General features: G+C 36.6%; 1 protein-coding gene across 25 annotated transcripts in view; it reads right to left on the bottom strand.

Moving 5' to 3' along the window:
• Nucleotides 1–920: 920 nt before the first annotated feature.
• The window catches only part of PARD3 (par-3 family cell polarity regulator), a 443,789-nt gene continuing 422,282 nt past the window's right edge, over nucleotides 921–22,427 (bottom strand). For 23 of the 25 annotated variants that reach the window (XM_072033793.1, XM_072033801.1, XM_072033797.1 and 20 more), the window contains 3 exons: nucleotides 16,778–16,898; nucleotides 6,547–6,674; nucleotides 921–3,023 (listed from right to left, as the gene is read on the bottom strand). In XM_072033793.1, coding sequence (XP_071889894.1) covers nucleotides 2,630–3,023; nucleotides 6,547–6,674; nucleotides 16,778–16,898 — 643 coding nt within the window. In that variant the 3' untranslated portion in view covers nucleotides 921–2,629. The remainder of the gene's footprint in view (nucleotides 3,024–6,546; nucleotides 6,675–16,777; nucleotides 16,899–22,427) is intronic. The other 2 variants (XM_072033805.1, XM_072033804.1) reach the window with 1 other exon arrangement.

Consider the following 22,427-nt stretch of genomic DNA (forward strand, 5'->3'; position numbering starts at 1 on the left):
GTGCTTGCAATTATTTGCCTGTCCAAATAACTCCATAGAAGCATCAAGCTATTGAATACTAGGAGCAGAGGCAGGAGATGAGACAGCAAGGCCTGTAAAACTGCAAATAGCATTATTTTCTCTCTCTCAAATGCAAGCCACTGCAGTTTAGGTCCTTTGCAAAATCATGCCTTTGGTTTATTTGGGCACCAAAAGCTGCCTGTCCACCTTGTGTCTCCTGCTACTCTTCCCCTTGAGATCCCACACTAAAGTCACAGTGAATAATTTGACACTATTATTGCCATGGCAACAGCCTGATGTCATGCATATACAGAATTATGATTGACATTCCTGCAGTATCCAACAAAAGGAGGAATGAAGGGAAGAGGGAGAAAATCTCCCTCTACAGCTTCAATGCTAATGGGGGAAACAGAGTATCACTATTGGCACTGTAAATATTACTTTATTCATAAATCTGCCCTCTCCCATTTTTCACCATGTCAACATTCCTGTTAAGGACTTGCATCAGAGCTCAAAATACCCAGTGGGTGCCAAGGGGGCTTCCTCACATGTGCCCAGTTTTGGTCAGAGCACAGAGGGTGCCCGTATCCTGATGACACTCTCCTCAGGGAGAGCAATCCACTCAACAGCCTGGAAAGTTTTGCCACAGAGTTTTTCTTTAAAATGTACCTTTCAAATGTCACAGGTATGACCTGAAATAACATAAGGTGCTAAGCTGAGCATTTTTTCCCTCTGAGGATATTCTTCAGGTGTTCAGCTGGGCTGTAAATCTTATTTATTTTTTTTGCCTATGTTTATAAGCACTCACACAAAGACACACGCAAATCATTACGAATAGGATAAAATAACATCTGTTAAGGGTTTTTTAAACTTAATGTCTGCAGCAGTTCTCCTAAGGGTCTACAGTCAATACCAAGACAAGAATGTAAACAGCCTTTTATTCTAAATTTCGTATGTACACGGAAAGCTGTTTTACACAGTTCTGGAAATTCTGCGTAAAAGAGCTATTGTCATCCAATGTCACTGTGCTTACATTAGTAACAACTTTTAAACATGGAGTACATTATTAACAACAAAAACCATTAACAAACAGGCATAAAAGACACAGATATGTGTGCTGATATTTCACATATATTCTAGAAACAAGTTGGCGCAAAAATAAAATGTGCCAGTAAAAAAAAATAGGCATTTTTAAAATCACGAAATACATGATTTTTCTTTCTTGCTTTCTTTCTTTCCTTTTTGTACATGATATGCTGAGATACATTCTCAAGCCTTTTCACATCAGGATTTGCAGGCACTTCAGCAACCCAGCTACATTTTTACAATACATGAAGTTCAGACCAACAAACATAAAAACAGCTGTTGCAAAAGAAACTCTCATATCCCATATGCACATTCAAATATTACTCACTGCTAGAGCAATCTTTTTCATTTTAGTTATTTTTGGATCCTGACATGTTTTCAGGATGATGTGTAACAGTTTGTCTCCACTTATGTCTCATTCATGTACTTAAAGGTTTATTTTTAATGTAGCATCACGATGCAACAGTACAGTATATGGAAGCACAAGGCAATTGTTCACAAAGCTTCACAAATTGTAAAAAGAAGAAATTGTTTTATTTTTATTTTTTTTTAATCCAAAGAAAACTTTCTTTCTTTCTCTCTTTCTTTCTTTCACTCTTGTTTTAAGTTATCTCCCCAAACTATGACAAGTCTGTATCAGGTGACCATGGGATGACTCCCTCCTGAGTTCTCTTCCTAGACACAGTTGTCGTATGACCACATGAGTTTAGCAGTAAAGCAAAACAGAAACCACTTGTTTGTTTGTTCTTGAGTCTCCGTATTTAATGAAATAATGAAATATACTTATTAAGGGCTTGGCTGTGACCGTATAATCTCTCTCAAGTTATTTCATTCATAATGGACTGTGTCTTAAGATATACGGCGATTGTAACAGTATCCTCAGGATAACTGAGAGCCTAATATTGTTTTCCTCATGAATTAGGATAAGGGCTTTTTTAATAAGCTCGGAGTGGGGAGAAAGACAGAAAAAGAGTGCATATGTGCATAATAGGTGAGGGATAGCTTTTCAGCATATGGATCAACAAAGACTGGTAATGACTCCACCATAAAACATCCTAGGACTGGATACTGAGTAGAGCTGAGCCTTATCCACTCAAGAGTGATATGCAACCCCCATCCTGACCCAAGAGAAATAAAAAAGGGGCATGTCAATGCTTTGCTCAACCTCAAATTCATTAATTTTATGCCACAAAGCTGCATGTTGGTGTAAGAAGTCACTGCAAAGTAAAACACATTACAACAAATCCTAGTAATAACCCATTGACAACTACTGAACTGGGCTACAGGGCTTGGTAAGCAGGGGCGGCATTGCTCACTTCCGCTATGATTGTCAAATGGTGGAAAATCCTTCCATGAATTGAACACTTGAGACAGAATGGCAAAGACATAAGGCCCACCAACTCTTTGCCCCTATTGTTAAAGGCACTGAAACAGACAACGGATATATTCCTTAGTACCATCAATTTAAAAAGTTTTCAAAATATAAGTCTTTATATGAAAATGTTCCTTATTGCATGATGAGTTGATCTTCATTTTCTTCACCTCAAGAATAAAACGGTCTTCCCTTTTCTGGTGTTTGTAATCTGTTCAGCCTGGCTACCTGAGATGGTGAAGGTGGTACATCTTGCCTGAAAGGACCTTTAGGCGGAGTATAATTAGGGTCCTGAATTTTCTTATATGAGTCATAGTTGCTAGGTCCTTCAGAGGAAGTTTTTTTTTTCAGTTGTTGTTCTTTCCTTCTCTGCTCTTGACGGAGCAGTTCTTGTGTTTCCAGCATCACCCTGGCATTGAAGCCATGTCCCCCCATATAGCCGTTCCTCGATCCCTGGTAGCTGGAATATCTGGGATTTTCCTTTGCAGTCTGGAACCCTTCACCAGGGGAATAGCTCTGCTCCCAGGAGTCTTGAGATACAGAACTGGCATTTTTTCTGCTTTGCCTGGATTAAAAAAAAAAAAAAAAAAAAAAAAAAAAAGCGCTTTTAAGACAAATGTTCTGGTACCCGCTTAATGTTACTGACAACAATCCCTAGAAAGAAGGGTGTAGAAAGAAGGGTGCTTCTGCAAAGCCAGCAGGCTTCCCTCAGCTACAGAATTCTCAAGAAGCCTTGTCCAAAAGAGGTACCTTATCTCTTTTGCTGGGAGAACTCTTCCTATAGAGTTGAGCTATGCTTCCAGGACTCTCCAGTAGGAATAAGTTGTGAATATCCATACAGTATTACAACTGATCATGTTCCCAAGACAAAAGTGCAACAATTCAGCTACAGACTAGGAAAGACCATATACAATGCTCTGCTACCTAAGGAAACCAGATAGCAGCCAGCACTTGTAGTCACTCATGAAAGATTTGAATCTAGACTCATACATGATTAAAAATGCAGGAAGCAGATCTTTAAAGCATTTGCTCTAACACTGCACAAGTCAGAAGATAAAACACATTATTGATAAGTAGTTACACAGATGAGAGTTTCTTCTTCACAGTTCCAGAATGAAGGAATTTTGTGCTATCAGGACAAAATTTTCCAATTTGCAATGGCTTCAATAAGAGAAAAGGCAGATTTTTTTTTTTAAACCTCCATCATGGGGGTAGATAAATAAATCATATACACAGAGGAATTACAAATTCTTATCTCTTTTCACAATAAATCACTACATTGTTTTGAAGACAGATTATGGCTTTGAAATAGCTTTAATTTACTATCAAGCTGCTAGATACTTTTATGAATTTAAAATAAGATTGGTGATGATAAAGTAAAACAATTTTGTGTCGCAGCAAAAGAGATACCCACTTCGAGATTCACATTGGTGTATGAGAATCAAGCAGTAAAACAAAATATATTGTGACATTAATCAATAAGAAAATCATTTATTTGTGTATATATGGCTTGGTTTTACATGTCAACACACATGACTCAATTTGGTCTCATCCAATGAATATGCATTGGCGAGACGGAGACCTGGAAAAATTCACTGCCATTAGTAAAAGTAACAACACTTGCTGATGTTTTTGCAATATTCCTTCCACACATGTAACTTGAAAATGACCATATCCACCTATTTTTGTAAAGTATTTTGAGACCTCTGGATGAAAACTGTTATTCAGGATGAATGTAAATTATTACAGCATAAATTATAACATAATGTAAATTCTTATGCAAATTGTTATAGCTGTTCTTGGTATTCACATATCCAACTCTGCCAAAGAAACAATGTTTTTGAGCCATGTTTTATCACTCCCTGGAACAAGAGGAAATTGAATGAACCTCTGTAGGCTACGAAACTGTCAGGTTTCTGATCTAGAGCAAGATAAATTTTAAGTACTACAAAATTAACTTGGAGTTAAACATTGCTTTTACAGTTTCACATGGGACAAGACGATGACTAGTTGAACTGATTTAATTTACTGACTGTTTTCTGGTACTTGTTCAAAATAATTTGGCCCACTTTCATTGTCTTTCTGGGAAGATTCCTTAAAATTGACTAAAGAGTTTATTTGCCTCCAGTGCTGATGATTTAAAAGTACAAAGGAAAAAAAAAAAAAAAGAGAGAAAAAAAAAAAGAGAAAAAAAAAAAAAAAGAGAGAGGCTCCTTGAGACTACACAAGATGAAAAGCAACAAAGCTCCAGAATTAATCAAGCACACAAACTATAAGCATTACAAAGCCATAGTTGTGACATTAACCTTGGGACCTAAGTTTCAGAGTAAGATTAAGATTTCTTTACAGATCTGTCCTAGAGTTACAAACAGTTTGTAAAGCTGGAGAAACAGATGTCCCAGCTTGTTATAGAAATATTGCTGTATTCATAGAACTCAACTTTAGTCCAAGATCCTAAAATTCTCTCTTCTCCCAGTGCAGCTGAGTGCTGCGCTGCACTCCCAGAGTGCTCAATCACAATCATTAAATAATCATTAATTACTTAGTAACATGCATTGTTACCAGCTTGCTAGTCATTTCTGATGTTGAAAACCACATTGAGTGAAGTTCTCACTCACTCATTTCAAAACAAGCATTTCTATGGCCCAAAGAATAATTTTTCAAATTTCTTGTAGCTGAATTTTCTCCTTACAGTTACGAATTTCTACCACTGGAACAGCACTGAAACTGAATTCTACCTTTTAAATGTTACCAGTGATTAAGCAGAACAGGGGAAGCAAGTTTTACAAATCACAGTTTTCAAATTAAAAATAATTCCTCCCCTTCTCCCCCAGCTTAAAAACAACACTAGCATTCATGCTTTCCTACTTAATCTACTGCTGGAACTAGTAACATTAAAAGAGAATTTATCAAGATAACAAGCATAGCATTTATACATGTAATCACTTCAGAAGTAAGGTAGAAGTAAGAAGCAAAGGAAATATAAGGACTTTCAAAATAACATACCATCACTCTTTCTAAGAAAATACAATAACTTTACATTTTCCTTTCTCACCTTCTTCTAAACTTAACAAATTTTACACTGAAAGGTGCTATACCATGCGAAAATTTGAGATCTGTTTTATTTTCAAAGAAGCTGGTAAGATAAGAGCTCATGGTAAGATAACTTTGATCATGAAGCTACTATTTGTTTCAGTAAAATAGCTATGATGTAATTGCTAAAATATGAGTTGTTAAAAACCAGAAAATTTGACACCAACCTCTGGAGTAAAGGATTCTCCACTCAGCCATTGCCGTTGATATTTGAAAATGTAAAGACTACTTGCATATTGCTAAACTATGATAGTTTAGCTATGATATATAGTTTAGCTATGATAGCTAAACTGATTTACAATATCAGTTGGGTAAATGTTTAATAATTCTGGTTGATAAATATCAAATAAATTTTTACCCAACCAGTTCATTTTAAAAACCTAAGAATTTTTAAATACAGATTTTTTAGACAAAAAGTGCATCAATTTTCAGCATTCAATTGCTAATAATCCAGTAACTTAGAAGAAAAGTATATACTGGAGGCTCTTGTTTTTTTGGATAGTTTCTCAGTTCCATTTTCTATTGTTCTGGGTCTTGAGATTACTTTTTTCCTTTTAATTTTTGCTTTGTATCAGCATCACAAAGATAGAATTTCTACCCAGTAAAGAATTATGTGACAGAAAAAAAAAAAAAGAAAAAAAAAATTTGACCTGTCAAAAGGGGGCAACCCATGTCATGCTCAGGAGATTTTTGTAATTGCAGAAAATGAAACTGTATGGTGTCCCACAAAGAATAGCTTTGTTTCAACGTCTTAATTCTATTGGGTGCTGAGTGACATCAAATCCCACTGAAATCAGCTCTGAAGTAATTCTACTAAAATAAACAGCTACCACATGCTCTCACTTAAGAAATTTTATGCCTCTTCCACGCTGAATATATTCCACCTTATATCAACGCTAAACAAAAGTGTCTGCACTAAGCACACCATTTTCCTTTTACAAACGAAATTAGCTCCAGGCTCATATACACTGAATAGCTTCAGACAGTTGCCATACCTGGGTAAAGAGCTGTACTGTCGCTGAGCTTGCTGGAAACTCTCTCTTTCTTCTTGTCGCTGCCGCTGCATTTGAACCTCTACTGATACTGAGTGTCTGCCACTCTGCGAGTATGTCTTGGAGCTTGGCTGTAAAATGGAAACAAAAATGTCTTAAACAAAGCAGAAAAATACCCACAAAAGAGCTATCATTTAAATCACTATTACACCGTCATATTTGTACAAATGTGATTCAAGTAGCTCATTCATAACAATTATGTTAAACTCAGATCCATCACTCTGCGTCCTGTGCTACAGATTTTGCTCCTGACCTACCAATTATAGAATCATAGAATCATAAGTTGGAAAATACCTCCAAGATCATCTGGTCCAACCATCCCCGTACCACCAATATTACCCACTAAACCACGTCCCTAAGCACCAGGTCCAACCTTTCCTCCTTAAACACCCCCAGAGACAGTGATGCCATCACCTTCCTGGACAACCCATTCTAATGCCTAACCACTCTTTCTGAGAAAAAATTTCTCCTAATTTCCAACCTGAACCTCCCCTGGTGCCACTTGAGGCCATTCCCTCTTATTCTATTGCTAGTTATCTGTGAGAGGAGGCCAAAACCCAGCTCCCCACAACTTCTTTTCATGTAACTATAGAAAACAACCTCTTCTACAGACTAAGATGATACAACTACTATGACATGTATCAGAAAAATATTGGTCCAGAATGGGTTGTGCTCTTATAGTAATACTGAAATTTAAATGAATTAAGTGGAAGAGATCTTTAGACACCATAAGCTAACCTAGCCATGCTAATGCTAACTTCTACACCCTCCTGAGGACCTGAGGGAGTAGGGAGCAACGTTCTCAATTCTCAAGCAATGATGTTCTTCCTTGGCATTGCCATCCTATTTCGCTGTTGGTCCAGGCATATACCACTTACTTTTCTGAGACAGGGAAACAGTTTCTGGTTTGATATGTTCAAAGAGACACATATAGCAAGTCTGTTGTGGACAACAGGGAATCCTCTGCCACAGAGAAGAATTTAGATAACAACTTATTAAGGTGGCCATCTGAAACTTTGCGGACAATGCCAAGAGCACGTGAAAATGGATGAAATGGATGGCCATTCTGGGAATGTGTAGCATTACCAGTCAAAATCAGGCAGGATGGCTGTATTCAAACTTGGGATATGAAAAAAGTTTACTTTTGTGAATATTTCACTTTTTGTGTTACTATATTATTCATATTTTTGATCTCTAGTTGCAAAACAGAGTGCCACAAAAGCCACAGAATGATTTTGTGATCACTGGGAGGTTAAGGAGTACAGCCACTTGACTGAGCCCTGGACTGACACAGCTTGTCTTGGATCTGCTTTTGTTAAAGCACATTTTACCTTCTGATCTGTGCGTTCCCTCACACATTCGCTCATAATGAACTCCCCTTCCCCCCCTCCCCCCCCACAACCCTTATAATTTCAGCTGCAAATAGATATTATAATGGCTGACAAACATCTAAAAGATAAAAGGCTTTTCAAATTCTTCTTACACTGAAGACAAGTTTTAGAAACCAGAAATTGTCGTTTGTGACATAAACATCTCCTTTGTTTTACTATAGAGTCAAGTACTTGCAGGTAGCCAAAAACACAACAAAGCTGAAACAACTGTGCAACTTTTAGAAAATTCATCTTTGCTAACACTTCAGAGCATGATGTTAACTTTATCATCAAAAGTTAACAGCTACAATTTGGTGAACAACTGCTTTTCCCCTTAGCTGAAGATTATTGTGTAAAAGTATCAGAATGTGAAAGCATAAACTATAAGTAACTTATTTAAAAGAATCCTTAATGCAACAGTGATGTCCACTTCAGAACAGATTCACTCTGTAAAAGCCTCAGCAAAACAGTACTTCCAATGAAAAATGTTTTAGGAATGGCATGATGAGGCAACAAGTTCAGAAAACAGAATTGTGTCAGCCTTGTGGGAAATTTTTCTGAGAGATGAATAAGCTGTACATATGTATGTCCAAACCAACAACCCCCATGGAGATTTCCTACTATATTAAATAAGGGCAACCCATATGGAGCAGCATTTCAGTTATTGCATATGTCAACATTTGTAACTTTCTTGACTTTATTGAGAGTCTTCTGACATTTGGTATTTTATTGAATGGCTCAGCTATGGAAGCAAGTGATTACCTGAAAATTACAAGATTTATTTGTGAATTCTCTCCAGTGTGGTTATAAGCAGCTTACAGAGAACCACAGGGAAACTTAGAAGTTCCCATTTCAAAATCTCCATAAGGAATACAAGCATTTAAACTAAGATTTTAGAGACAATCTCATCATTTCACGGGTTCCATTTCAACAATGTTGGAATGCTTGCATATTGCCGGGAAGCTATGTCACATGTGAGAAAATAGTTACCACAAACGAGACATGAAATCATAATTGCTACTCTTTATTTGAAAACAGTTTCACTTGCCTCAGTTCACTGTAAATATAATGAAAAAGAATTTACTGTGCAGTGAATGGTTAAGTTATCAAACAGGTGGAACTAGAATTGAGCTGCTACTCAGTTTAAGTTTATGCAAGACACTAAATTGCATGATCTAGAAGGTATGGATGCAAGTAAGAGTTGAAGTTCCCATAAATTTTTTACTAAGGAAGCAGAGGCTTTGAAAGCACTACTGGACTATGAATGGACTAAGACCAAAACTTAGCTTCAGAGAGATTTTGTTTTAATGCACATAGGAAATAATGATTAAACAGAGACAGGGGCTGCCACACCTGCCTGCCTTCTGTAGCACCCACCCACAACTACTGTCTTGGAGGGTAAAGGTCTTGAATCTCAGCCGTTCACAAAGAAGTTCATACAGAATCACAGAATATCCTGAGTTGGAAGTGACCCACAGGGATCATTGAGTCCTACTCCTGGCTCCATGCAGGACCACCCAAAAACCAAACCATATGTCTGAGAGCAGTGTCCAAATGCCTCTTGAACTCTGGCAGCTCAGTGCTGTGACCACTGCCCTGGGGAGCCTGTTCCAGTGACCAACCCCCCTCTTGATGAAGAAGCTTTTTCCCCTGTCTCAGGGACAAGATTTATAATTTGATGGGTCTAAATGGAAGCATCTAAAATCAATTAACTGATTTTCTGAAGGTACAAGTACCTGTATGCCCCATCTGCAATACTTAGCTAACATGAAAAGTAAGATACTTATTGAGTACATGTTAGATACTTATTGAGTCTACATACTGTCCATATCAGCAGTATGCTGTTCATGTAATCATTCTGCTGCCTGATTTCAGGCCTCCAAAACTATACCAATGAGACATAAAAATATTCCCTCTATCTATACATAATCACATGTTCTATAATATAGCTTATATACACATAGATGGGTACATTCAGTCATTTTACCAGTGAAAAGGCATTTCTTTAAAATCTTTTCATTAAAAATCTCAGTGATACCATAGTGAATGCCCTTGATATATGATTATGATAATATAAAAATGTAACATATTTATTTTTGGTCCCTTAACTTGTTCAGAAAAAATGCAAATCCCTGTACAGTGATTTATCTTTTCAAGATGCTTTTGATTAAAGTATATGAACTAAAAACATTTAAATAATTAGTAACCTTAATACTCAAAATCTAATTAGTATTTTTTACCAACATATACACAAACAGTGTTACAATATATACACAAATGCATCCATATACATGCACACCCCATTTATGTCAGCACAAAATGGAGGTAATTAAAAATAAGTTGAGACATTTGCACATCTTTCAACAGCAATAACAACAACAACAAAAAATAAATAAGGAATACAACAAAATAATTTTAACACTGATATCAACTGGGTGACACAAGGCTAAGCACAATTATAACAACTTGAAACCATCCAAGAAACCTGGCAACAGCTCTTTCTTCACAGTGCAGATTGATAAGAACTCTGGCCTTGTTTGCAATGAGACGTATGACAAGCATTGACCTTTTAAATCAGGATGCAGTCAAGGCCACAATAACAACCAAGGCTGCATTATACAAATAAATGTATGTTCATGTCTTCCACAATACATGTAAGTGACAATGATAGTTATTGCATTCAGCATTGTTAAGCAATACTCAGCTTGTAAAACCGTGTTTTGAGATACATGAAATTAGACAGTTCTCTTCTCAAAGAGACATTAATTTAAAACTAGAGATGTGAAGTTAGAAGTTTCTACAGATTTCTCATTTTATCCAAACAATATATTTTTTTTTTTCAGTTTGCACAGAATATACCATGTGTCATGCTGCACTGACCACTCTTGGCAGTTAAGGACAGCTTGTTTTAGGGTTAAAGGTCCCTCTTCTCTTTCCTAACTAAATCTTCGCAGTTTCTTTCACTGCGGAGTGGGCATGTCAGCCCACAGAAGGTAGCTTAGTAAGTGGAAGTGTGGATCCCCCAGGACTGGCACAGATCAGAGCTGCTACACAATCACAGAAAGGAGGTCATGGGGAAAATCAAGAGAACTGAATTTTGAGCCAGATCCACCAGTACTGCTGACACACTTATCTCACAGCCTACGGTCATAGTGAGAAATTGGGCGAAATACTTGCTCAAACTTATAGAAATTCTACAAGGGAAGGGAAGGCAAGGCAAGGCAAGGCAAGGCAAGGCAAGGCAAGGAAGCTAATAGGGAGATGAACAAATCCTTTTGTAGTTTCCTGGTTACTTTAAAAAGACTGTTATTTAATATTAAAATATTTACTCTTTTTTCCAGATTAAGCTCTGTGTTTAACCTAGAAGTTTAAACTTCACCTGGGAAGGCAGTAGACATGAGGTCCCCAAAAAGTCTGTCGTTCTTTTAGTTCAGCACTAATTAGAAATAGATAAGATTAAACAACCTTGCCTGCTTTATGTATGTACTTGGCACAGCTGATAGTCAATCCAGTGACTGTATATCAAAATTCAGAATGATAAAAAACATTCTGTGGTTCTTGTAAATGTCCTTGAAAACTATATTTATTTCCATCTTTTTATTTTTGTTGCCATGGTAAACAGAACATATAGCATTACTTCTTTTAAAAAATACCAACAGGTGTGTACTAATTCAAACACCATATAATAAGAAAATCCCATCTCTTTATGTATTTTTCTCTGGTGTACGTGTAGGAAGCTGAATGGCACGGTTTGGGTCTAAGATTTCCTCTCTGTGTAATAGCAGCAAAAGAAAGAAATCTTCACTATGTCAGAAACTTAACATTTAGAGAGCCTTGAAGTTCTGCTTGGGTCATTTACATGCAGCATGGCTGTGAGCTATAAATATGTTTATTTACAAAATTAAATTATTTAATTTCTTTTTAAAAATTTTCTATCTTCATTTTATGCTTCCTATAAAATGATAGATTGAAACTGGTAGGAAAAGAAATATATCTTTCTATCTATCTATCTATCTATTATATATATATAAAAAATTTGAAAGCCCAAGTCTGAAATGTGGAAAGAGATGCATGGTATTTTATGAAACTTTCCCAGGTTTTACAATCAATGGATATCAATTGCACAACTGATGAGAAACTACCTGTGGAGAGGATGCCCTGCATAACTGGTTTCCTCTCTGAAAGAGACTGAGATAGAAAGAACAGCAAGTCAGCTGTTATTCTTTGTCAGACTGTAATGTTCCATTAGGTATTACCTAATATCTTGAATAACATTTCTTGAACAAGACTCTTCAAATTGATTAAAAGTAAAAAGAATGACTATACTGTTTTTCTTTCTCAACGTGTAGAGTAATTCTCCAGAATTTAGATCCTGATGTAAAGTTTGCAGTATTTGTTTTAAATATATTGCTATTCATTTTCCAGGTCAAATAAATATGTTACAGTAGAAGTTACAGTGATAAAAATCAGGCTTTTGTTTTTCTAAAGGGATTTTAGATTATTTAGAATTATGGTTTTGAATATGTTAAGGACCTGAATACAGGGATAAGAAATGAGTACCACTGATAATAAATAAATAAATAAATAAAATAACATATTTTCTCTTTAAATCTCTCGTAGAGACAAGATCTACAAACCAACAAACGGCAGAATAAAACAAGTCCCTAGACTTGTTTTTATCTTGTTTTTACACAGTATTTATCTATGAAGCCATGCTATTAAGATTTCTGAAATCCTCTATCAAAATCTTGCAATTACTTACCTTTCACAAATCTATGCACATAATTAAAGGTATACTCAAATGAGTAAGGTAGTATATTCATTTTGACTCAGCTAGCTGCTATCCTTAGAATAAAAATATCTTTTTATTTGACTCCTAAATATTTAAAGTAGAGTTTGCGCAGCTGCATTTTTTTCCAACCATCCAAATAGATTTGAGATGACTGGAGAAGAATGTATTTGTGAATGGAAGTTGTCATTTCCCATTTTTAGAACCGAGTTTTATATTAAAGATGAAGAACTAAACCACCAACTTTTGTCTCTCCAGAGTCTTCGTGTTTTTCTGATAGACAGTGCACTTCCACAAGAAGGACTGGCAAGCAATTGTAGTGTTTTCAACTGATTAAATATACTATTTTGTTTAATTGGATTGTTCACTCCCATGATGTTTAGGGTTATAATACTGTGGTTTTGTTATTGAAGGTGAAGATCTGTTAATTAAGATGTGACTAGGCAAAAATACAAGGTATGGAACAAATTACAATAAAAATCCCCTCACCCCGGGACTGGTGCAAGCGAAGCTAAACCTCAGCAAACCCAACACTACCCAGAAAACTAATAAACAAAGAAAAACAGAAAGACAAAAACAGAAACAGAGAGACTCAACTTTGTTGCTGAACAGAAAAATCAACTCCAAAAGGACCTTGCATTGGTTTAAAATTTGCCATAGCAACAGCAAGGGCCTTAAACATTAGCAGACATACTGTGACTCCATGTAATTCTATATGCCCAAGTACACATTTCTGCAAACCTGAGTGGAATTAACACCAGCAGCATTAAAATGGATAAATCATACTTGATGTTATTTTTCATTTATTTTTTCCCTGTGCAATATCAGACATACAGTCATGCCCTTGTAAGTCTTCTTGTACCTTGTTTTTGATACACCAAAAAAAAAAAAGAAAAGGGCATGCAAGAGGAAAAAAAATCACGAAGACTGAGAAAGTTATCTTATAAACAAAAAGCTTTTCCATAAAGCTTTGACTCAACCACAGAACTGCTGGATTTTAGAGATGACTCTCCGTTGCAACAGTTAGTCAGTTATTAAACCTTAACAATGTGTCATTCAAATGGCCTTGAGCAGGAATGCTGCACTGTTTAATAGACGGTGTTGTCTCATTCCAGCACTATCACTTCTTGTGTCTGTTAAGCTGCCTGATGCTGTATGAACTCTTGTAGGCAGTCAAGTATTTTGTTTACTGGCAGGGTAAATACAGCGGGCAAAAAGTCCAGCTCTGTCACATTGCTCATCTACAGAGAAATAACCTTCACTTGACGGGAACAGCCAGAAATGGCTGGGGTTAGGCACGGGTCTCTCTGCCACAGATATCGCTCAGGGCCAACATGATGTAGTGCTCCATGGCACAGAGATCTGTCTCAAAACTCTGGAGGAGTCTGAATGTATTTGTCATAGGTAACTGAGCTGTTGTGTCACAGGACATTAATAGTCCGGGATGGATTGGAGTTGGTGACGTTCACATGATCATTTCGATAATATATTAGCAGGTTCTTGAGCTATTGAGCTCCTCTGAATATCCTTAGATCTGCCAGATTTCCATCAGCATCCACAATGCAAACTTTATGTTCATTTACACTTCCTTAAAGTAACCAATAGTCCCACATCACATCAGCACTCTGTTCCCTATCCTCAATCCTCCCATCATCTTGTTAATGAGAAATGCAAACTACTTATCACCTCATAGCATATACTTCTCAGTGGATGAAAGATTGTTCTTTTTTTTTTTTTCTCCTTCTATCCAAACCAGGTCAGAGTTGGCTGCTGTCAAGTGGCTCAAGAGGCATCTCTGGATTCAAAGCCTTTTGTTTATGTAGGCTGCACAAGCCATCTCCCTCAGGTGAAAGCATACTTTTCAACAACGGTCCACATACAGGTGCACTTGTCTCTGCTATGGTTTGTAACCAACAGCTTACAGATGGAGAAGACTGAAAGGAGGTTGATGAATGCACATAAGTATTTTCCTGCATACGTATTATTAACTACTTTTGCATTTTTGTGTGTGTGTCACTGATATTTAATAGTACATCTGGATCTGTTTTGAGAGGGTGTCTTAACAAAGACCGTCATCTTAGACTAATATGTTAAAGTAATACATTCTCCTTAAGAGAGAGGGTTATGGTTCCTTAACACTGAAATGACTGTGAACTGTTGAAATGGATGAGATCATTGTTTTATCCTTTCCAAGCACTGAGATCTTGAAAGCCTGGAGTACACGATGGAAAAAAAAATATAATTCAAAAGTACTCTGGGCCAATTTTTTAAGAGTACATATCTAAAATAAAACATTTGGTCACCTAAATACTTTACAACAGCAGCTCCTACAAAAGCAACAATGAGCTTCAGAATTAATATTAATACATTAAGCTGAATTAGTCACTTTGAGCTCATTTGCATGATCTGTAGAAAGGGAGTAAACAGAGAGATCCCATTTGTTTGAATAACAGAAAAAGGAAAGGTCAATGTTCTGACCCACAATTTAGGAAATTATTCCATTCCTAAGGTAATCAGCCTGTCATCCAAATAATTCCCTACTCGCTCATTACAAGAAACTATAATAAAAGCCAAGTTGCCTGTCTAAAGTTGCTATGGCATTTAGATATACAACAATGTGGCCCGTGACCTTCAGTAGTTAAGTTCCCAAGTCTTCAAGAGTGCAAGTTTTTCTCATAGACAGTTTTCCCAAGAACACAGCTCAAATCTCTCTTTTGGAGAATAAACAGCAGTTGATATGCATAATGGGAAGTACCTCCTACACCCAGCCCCCTTTCTTCCAAAAACCATTACACTATAACCAAGATGAGCAATCACATTATGTTCACCACATCAAATCAAAAACATCTGGTCATAAAGAAAATGTTTATTTTATTTATTCAATTTCAGAGAAGGTTAAGGGTTTTCTAACATGGGAAGCAAGAAGCCTATATTCCGATACAGCATGTCAGGTCACTTAGGAATACGTTTACCTTTGTTCCTCTCCATGCTGCATGTTAAAAATACCACAGTTTCAAATTGGTAAGCTTAAGATGGACAAGGACGCAACGACTCAACAGGTCAAAATTTTTTCTATGTCCACCATAACAGCAAGCAAAGATGCATATGCATGGTAATGTTACCTGGGTTGTTCACAGTGCCTTCATACAGAGATGTGGATCTTTGGATATTTCCACCTCAGTCTCCCGTGCATTGTAATGCTAAGTAGCTCTAACATCACCTACGTTCATTTTGGAGATGCGAGAAATTCTACAGCTGTCATGATACAGCTTCTGTTTACTTGGGAATGTGAGCAATTTGTTCACCATCTTTATTATAGAATTTTGAAACAAAAATACAATACAATATTTATCCCGTATTTAAAGGATCCTAATTTAGGATACATAATTGATTAAAAAGCAACAGTGATTCATTCAATTATGTTAAACAAGATAAGCAGCATGGATTTACATAATTGTATCACTTTGCTAGATCAGATTGAACAGGATTTAAATGATCAATTAGGACGTATATCTCAAGACAGAAGAGTCTCAGCTAATGTAAGTGGCAAAGGGGTATTATTGTGAGGCATGCATCTCTCTTCTTTTTTGCTGTGAAAATACATACCTCTTCCTCCTAAGGAAAAGAACTAATCATAGAGATATTTCTTCAAAGAAAATACCATCTGCAAGTTTACATGATCTTTCTAAATTATTTATCATTGGTATGTGTTTTATTTTTATTTTCCTAGAAAATTTCAGAATAATTGATATTGCTTTTGACGTAAAAAAAACATGTAGTAACTCACAGATTCAAGGGTCTAAACACAGAGCAAATAATGCTACATGCACAGAGAACAGATGGCTGAAGAAATTTAAAAGTGAAATAAACATCAGTGGAACAAAAACGTGGCCAGCAGAATAGGCAGAAGTCTGGTGGCAGAGGACCATAGGTCCGCACTGCCTTGTTCCCAACCAGAGCAGGGAGAGAGGTGGTTGGTGCAAGTCTCCAGATTAGGCACACTATGTACACTTACCCACGGCTGCTCAAAACTGTAAGTACGTCTCCTGTCTTCTACGTCCTCATCTTGTTTTGCTTGCTGAAATTCTTGTCTCAGGCGCTGTATCCGGTCATGATTGTTAGGAGTTGATCTGTTGCTAAAAGAAGGAAGATAGAAATGATCAATGTGACTGTAGTTTCCTAGCCAGGCACCACCACTACTGTATGGGGGTACAGACTTAAAAATAATTTCCAGGCATTCAATATAAAAACCTATATTTATTTTTTGTTATGATTAATGTCATTTGACTTATAAACTTCAGACAATGTAAGGAAAGGATGAACGAGCCTATTGCTAAAAATCAACAAAAATTACTGGCATCTTTTCAGTATATGTTGCTCCTTGAAATGAAGAGGAATACATGTTACTGTCAGCCTTAACAAAGAGGAAAATTACAAGAAAAGTGCTAATGATCTCTACTACTGAATAAACATGAAAGGTATTTCTTTCCTATCAATAAACTGTAGCACTGCCACATCTTTATTCACATCAAATTAATCACAATGTCTGAAGGCCTTACCTATATAAAATTTGATTATTTTCCCCAATCAATAAGAGCTTGTCATCCCTCAGCTCTGTTTTTAACAAGTCTTTTAAGCTGATCAGCCTGAAAGCATCAGAAGGCTCCTGGGCCAGTGAGAAGCCACCCCCCTGGCAGCGCCGTGCACAGGACTGCATTCAGCATCAGACTGGCTGCTGGCTCCTGTTCTGCAGCTGCTGCTGTGCTGGGGAGGGCTCAACCCCAGAGTTACCCTTATGGAAAAAGTACAAGTGAATCCTCAACATAATTTTTTCCCCAATGCCTATCACAAGGTAATCCTTTCTCCATAGCTCAGGTTTATTTGAAACTATGGTGAAATATGCACAGGAGTGGTTTATTTCACGGGGCAGAGGGAAAGGGGATTTTTATTAATCTCATTGCCATTTTTCCATCTGTGCAGCTCTCGCCCGACTCCTAAAAACCCCACCATATTTCAATCATGTTAATGTGGGAATCACAGGAAGTCTGACAAACAGGTAATGTTATATCAAGACTAACCACAAATATTTTAGTCTCTTATTATGGTCTTTTTAAACCCCACATTTTAGCATTTATTTCAGAAGAGATGATGAGGAACGGTCAGTTCTTACGTTCTTTCGAAAGAGAAAACTACAGAGATGCAATGGAAAATAACTCCGTACATCCCCATTCTGTGATACAGGGAACAATAAAAGAGAGAATTAATATCCCAGGTCTTCTACCATATGAAAAGAGATAATTCTGGAGACCATTTGTGACTATTTGCCACATCTTTCCATATTGGTAGGTACAGTAGACTGGAGGACATAGATGTTTGAAACATTACCTTCCACTCTTTTCAGTGACATTAAATTGAGCTTATCATTGCCTGGTTAGCCAAACAGAAAAAATAGCATGGTTCTAAAATTAGCATGGTTCTAGAAAAGAAGAATTTTTAAAGATTATTTTTTCCTATGAAACAAAAGACAAAGAAAATAAAGGAATTTGGGTATTTTTTTTTCCCCAGTCTGGAGCCTCAAGAAATGTTTTATTTATAGGTTAGGTCAATTCTATATGCAGATTGCCATTTTGAAAAGTACAGCTAAAAGAAAGCTTTATTTATAACAGGTGGAAATGAGACATTATGGCACTTTCAAAATTTCCCCTTCATTGTAGGTGTTTGGCTAATTCTATTTCCTCAATTCAACTTAATTTTGTGGAACAGCTTATCTCTCTTTGCAGTTGTATGTTATGTAAATTCATTCTTTATTGTCAAATTCTGCCCAGCTTTTCTATATAAGCATTTGTTTTTTCCCATGCACTGCTATACACAGCACTTTTAAAAATGCAATCATCACAATCCAATCCAAGATGTGCAAAATATTTCACAATGGTTGGTTGATTTTTAAAAATGGTATTGTTAATCTAACAAATAAATAGTCCAATACATTCTATACACATAGTGTTTTTTACAAGCTACATTGCATTTAAAATTAAGTGTTAATATTTGAGGTGTAAGAACATGTTTGAAGGAGAAATGCCCTTGAACTTCAGTGTGAAATTACTAGCAAAGCACTGTACATAGACACCTTGAAGTACTCAAGCTGATCGGTAAGTAATCAGTCTTTCAATCATGTTTATTTCAAACTCTAAGGGATCACAATGCAAATGTGACACTGGAGTGTCACATGGCATTCCATGGCAAAGAAAAATCTCAAGGAAAACCCTAAAAAGTACTGAAGAAAAGCCTATGCATCATAAGGAACAGACATATTCTACCAGCTCCAAAATGGGCTGCTGGAAGGGTTATTACAGGTACGGGGAATTTTGTACCTTTTGTTATCATTATTAATGAAAAAAATTACACCAACAGAGAAACAGAACGAAAGTGCATTGTGTCCATGCCATGAAGCTAAAGTGTACGTCTTTTACAGATAACCAAATGCATGAATTTGACAGCCTTTACACTGGGGAGGCAGAAAAAGGAAGGATAAGAAGGGTCTTGGGATATATGATTAACTTGTCTCCAGACCTAAGAACAACTTATTCCAATGACATTAGAAAAATAAAAAAGTCAAGCTGATGTAAGAAAAGTTATTCAGAGTTATTAAAAAGGCTTGATAACAGAAGATAAATCTTTTAACAATAGTTCTATTTTATCACAAAAGCAAAGGACTTGACCCAAATTTAGAAAATTGCAAAAGTGAATAATAAAAAGGAATATTTCACAGTAAAGAAAGAACTAAATTAAAGGACAAAACCACTTCTGTATCTACTCAAATTTCTTTTCACTCAAAAAATCTGAGACACAGAAAGTGATGTCAAGTGAGCAGCTGCATAATAATAATAAATAAAAAAAGTTTAAAACAATTTATTTAGTAGAGAAAAAGGGGAAAGGAAGTCAATTAGGGGTAAGATACCTTTAAGAAAAATGATTATTTATGTCTTAGACTTTATCTAAGGTTTGTTTTCTTTCATTTCCATTTTCCTCTCAATCATGTCCTCATTCTCTTGGTAAAACTGGTCACCTGTGAACACTTTTCCCACTCTTTCACACTCTTTCTTTTTTCACTCTTTCCCACCAGTGAAGGTTTGCACATCTCCACCCTGGCCTGCCATGTTTTCTCCTATTTCTTTCCATGTCTTTCTTCATCCAGTTAATTTTATAATTAATGCCTTTTTTAAAAAATATATATTTTTAATGTACTGTCTGTCTCCTACTGCAACTTTTGAGGTCTTCTCCACTTGGGAAACACTTGATAACTCATTTAAACCCCAGTCAACACTTACGATTTTCAAAGGGGTTATTACAATAATCATAATTATAAAAAGATAATATAATAAGATAATTATAATAAGAAGCAGGCACATAAAAAAAAAAAAGTGAAAACCTAACTTTATTTTTTTAGGTTATGAGATGTTCTGATTTATTTACCATTTTTTGCGAGTCACTTCATTATCCCTTGGAATAGATCCAAACATTACATCCAACATGAAGTGTCCTCAGCCAGTCTAAGGCAAAATGAATTTTGACTTGTTGGATGAAGAGGCCAAGAGAGGCAGGGTCATATCAACAAACAGACTACTAGGATGCAGGTGTTCCCAATGCTTAAACTACCTTTTGACTTTGGCAGATGTATGGTTCAAGTCCTCGAAAGTTTAATTAAATGTACGATGATTTGTTTGAGCTTTTCATTCAAAGGAACTGAAAATCTGAAGGTAAATCCACCTCAAAGAATGCAGGACTACATGTGGGAAGGAAGGAGGTTAACTTGAAATCCATCCAAAGTTTATTGAAGATTTGACCTACGGTAACGTTAAAAACTTCAACAAAACTGGAATTACAGCAGTCTACAGTAACCACAGCTTACCTAAACAGTACTTCAGTTATGAACCTTCCCCTAAGCCTACTTAGGATGTCTGTGAACTTAGAGAAGACAATTAGCACCTCCTAGCATGAGATATAAGCTATGTTTTTCTTCAACATGCTGTCATTATTAAGTGTTCTCAAAAGAAACAAAAAACAAGGAAAGACGTTAAGGGGCAAAGTAGATGGGGTTGCAAAGGAGCTGGGTGTCATTGCACCACTTCTCTATTCAGTACCCAATTGCCTTCCATCTACAATCAGCTACGTTGTGTGCTTTAAAACATACAACCACCAGTATGGGCTAAAAATGCAACTGTAAGCAAGGCTTAGATAGGCAAGGGCTGTCACATATTTCCAGAAACAAGCAGCTGTAGCAATGACCATCAGAGTTTCAGATCATTAAGCAATGTCTCAGTGTGATGTCATGCACTGATGTACAGAGTTGTAATGCTTTCAAAACAGACAGATTTTCAGTGTGATAAAGTAGATACAAACATGCTACTGAACAGGATGACTAAAGCTTTGGAAAAAAATTTATTGGCCTGAAAAAGCACAGAAAAGGGTCTTAACAACATTACCAGGCAGTTACAACATGACTAGAATAACCAAAAGGTTACTAAACAAACAGCATTCTTTACACCTTGAAATCTTCTAAAACAGATTTGAGCTGTCAGGGACTCTCTGGGCTGATGGGCTGCTTAGATCTCTGGATAGCAGTTATAAAACACAGATGGGTTCTTATTTACTTCAAGCTAGCAAACAAATATCACCTATTTGTATAAAATAAGTTTATTTCTCTTTGGACAGATAGCTTGCATTACTTTAAAAATCAAGAGCTGAATGTGAATCTACCTGTATCTACAGCTACAAAGCAGCAGAAAAAGAGCTTATTTCCAACCCAAGGAAGATTAACGCTGTCCTTACTCTGGCGGCTGTCCGTTAGCTGGCACCGTGCACCTTTACCAAAGTGCAGAACAAGTTGACTACCTACAAAATGGGCCCCTTCCTTCTGGCTTGAGCAGGTTGAAAACAGCACAACAGAAAGCAGAGTGGTGATAATCTAATACAAAGGCTCCTGCTACATTTAATGAAACTCAAGCACCCTCTCGGCACGGTGCTTACTCCAAGCAGATGGATTTCTCTTTTTCAGAAGGCCCTTGAGGGCGGATAAACAGAAACTGTCAAGTTGTTGCAAAAAACCATGAATGTAAAATAAAATGAAAGTATGCCCTTTACCAGGCTTAAAGTTAGCACCGTACTGCACTGCACAGTCTGCTGGTCTGTTCACCTTAAACAGACTTGTTAATCGTTGCTGACACAGACGACTGTGCCCACACACTGCAGTGTTAATGATGGCTGAGCACTGATGGAAGTTTCACTCTTTCCTTCCTGCCAGCACATTGGCAGAGCAGGTTGGTCTTTTCCTACAATTTTTTTTTCTATGGCTTATTTTCTGACAGCTAAATACCAGTCCTCAAGCTTAAACTATTGTTGGTCGTCTCCTTCAAGTGTGCTACATACAATGATTCTCTGAGACACCAGGGAATCAGTTTTGCATGAACACACTGATATAAACACGTATGGGCACAATGCACAAACAGGACTGACCACAGCCAGCGTCATATAGAAGAACTATTGCATGGCTACATACTCACTACAGTCAGTCTGAGAAAAAATCAGTTGCAGTTGAGCAAGAGATAAAATTCGTTAGGACTACAACTGTAACATGGTGCAATTGTACTTGCAACATGTAAGGAGGC

Source organism: Anas platyrhynchos, chromosome 2 (genome assembly GCF_047663525.1).
Source record: "Anas platyrhynchos isolate ZD024472 breed Pekin duck chromosome 2, IASCAAS_PekinDuck_T2T, whole genome shotgun sequence".
Classification (NCBI taxonomy): domain Eukaryota; kingdom Metazoa; phylum Chordata; class Aves; order Anseriformes; family Anatidae; genus Anas; species Anas platyrhynchos.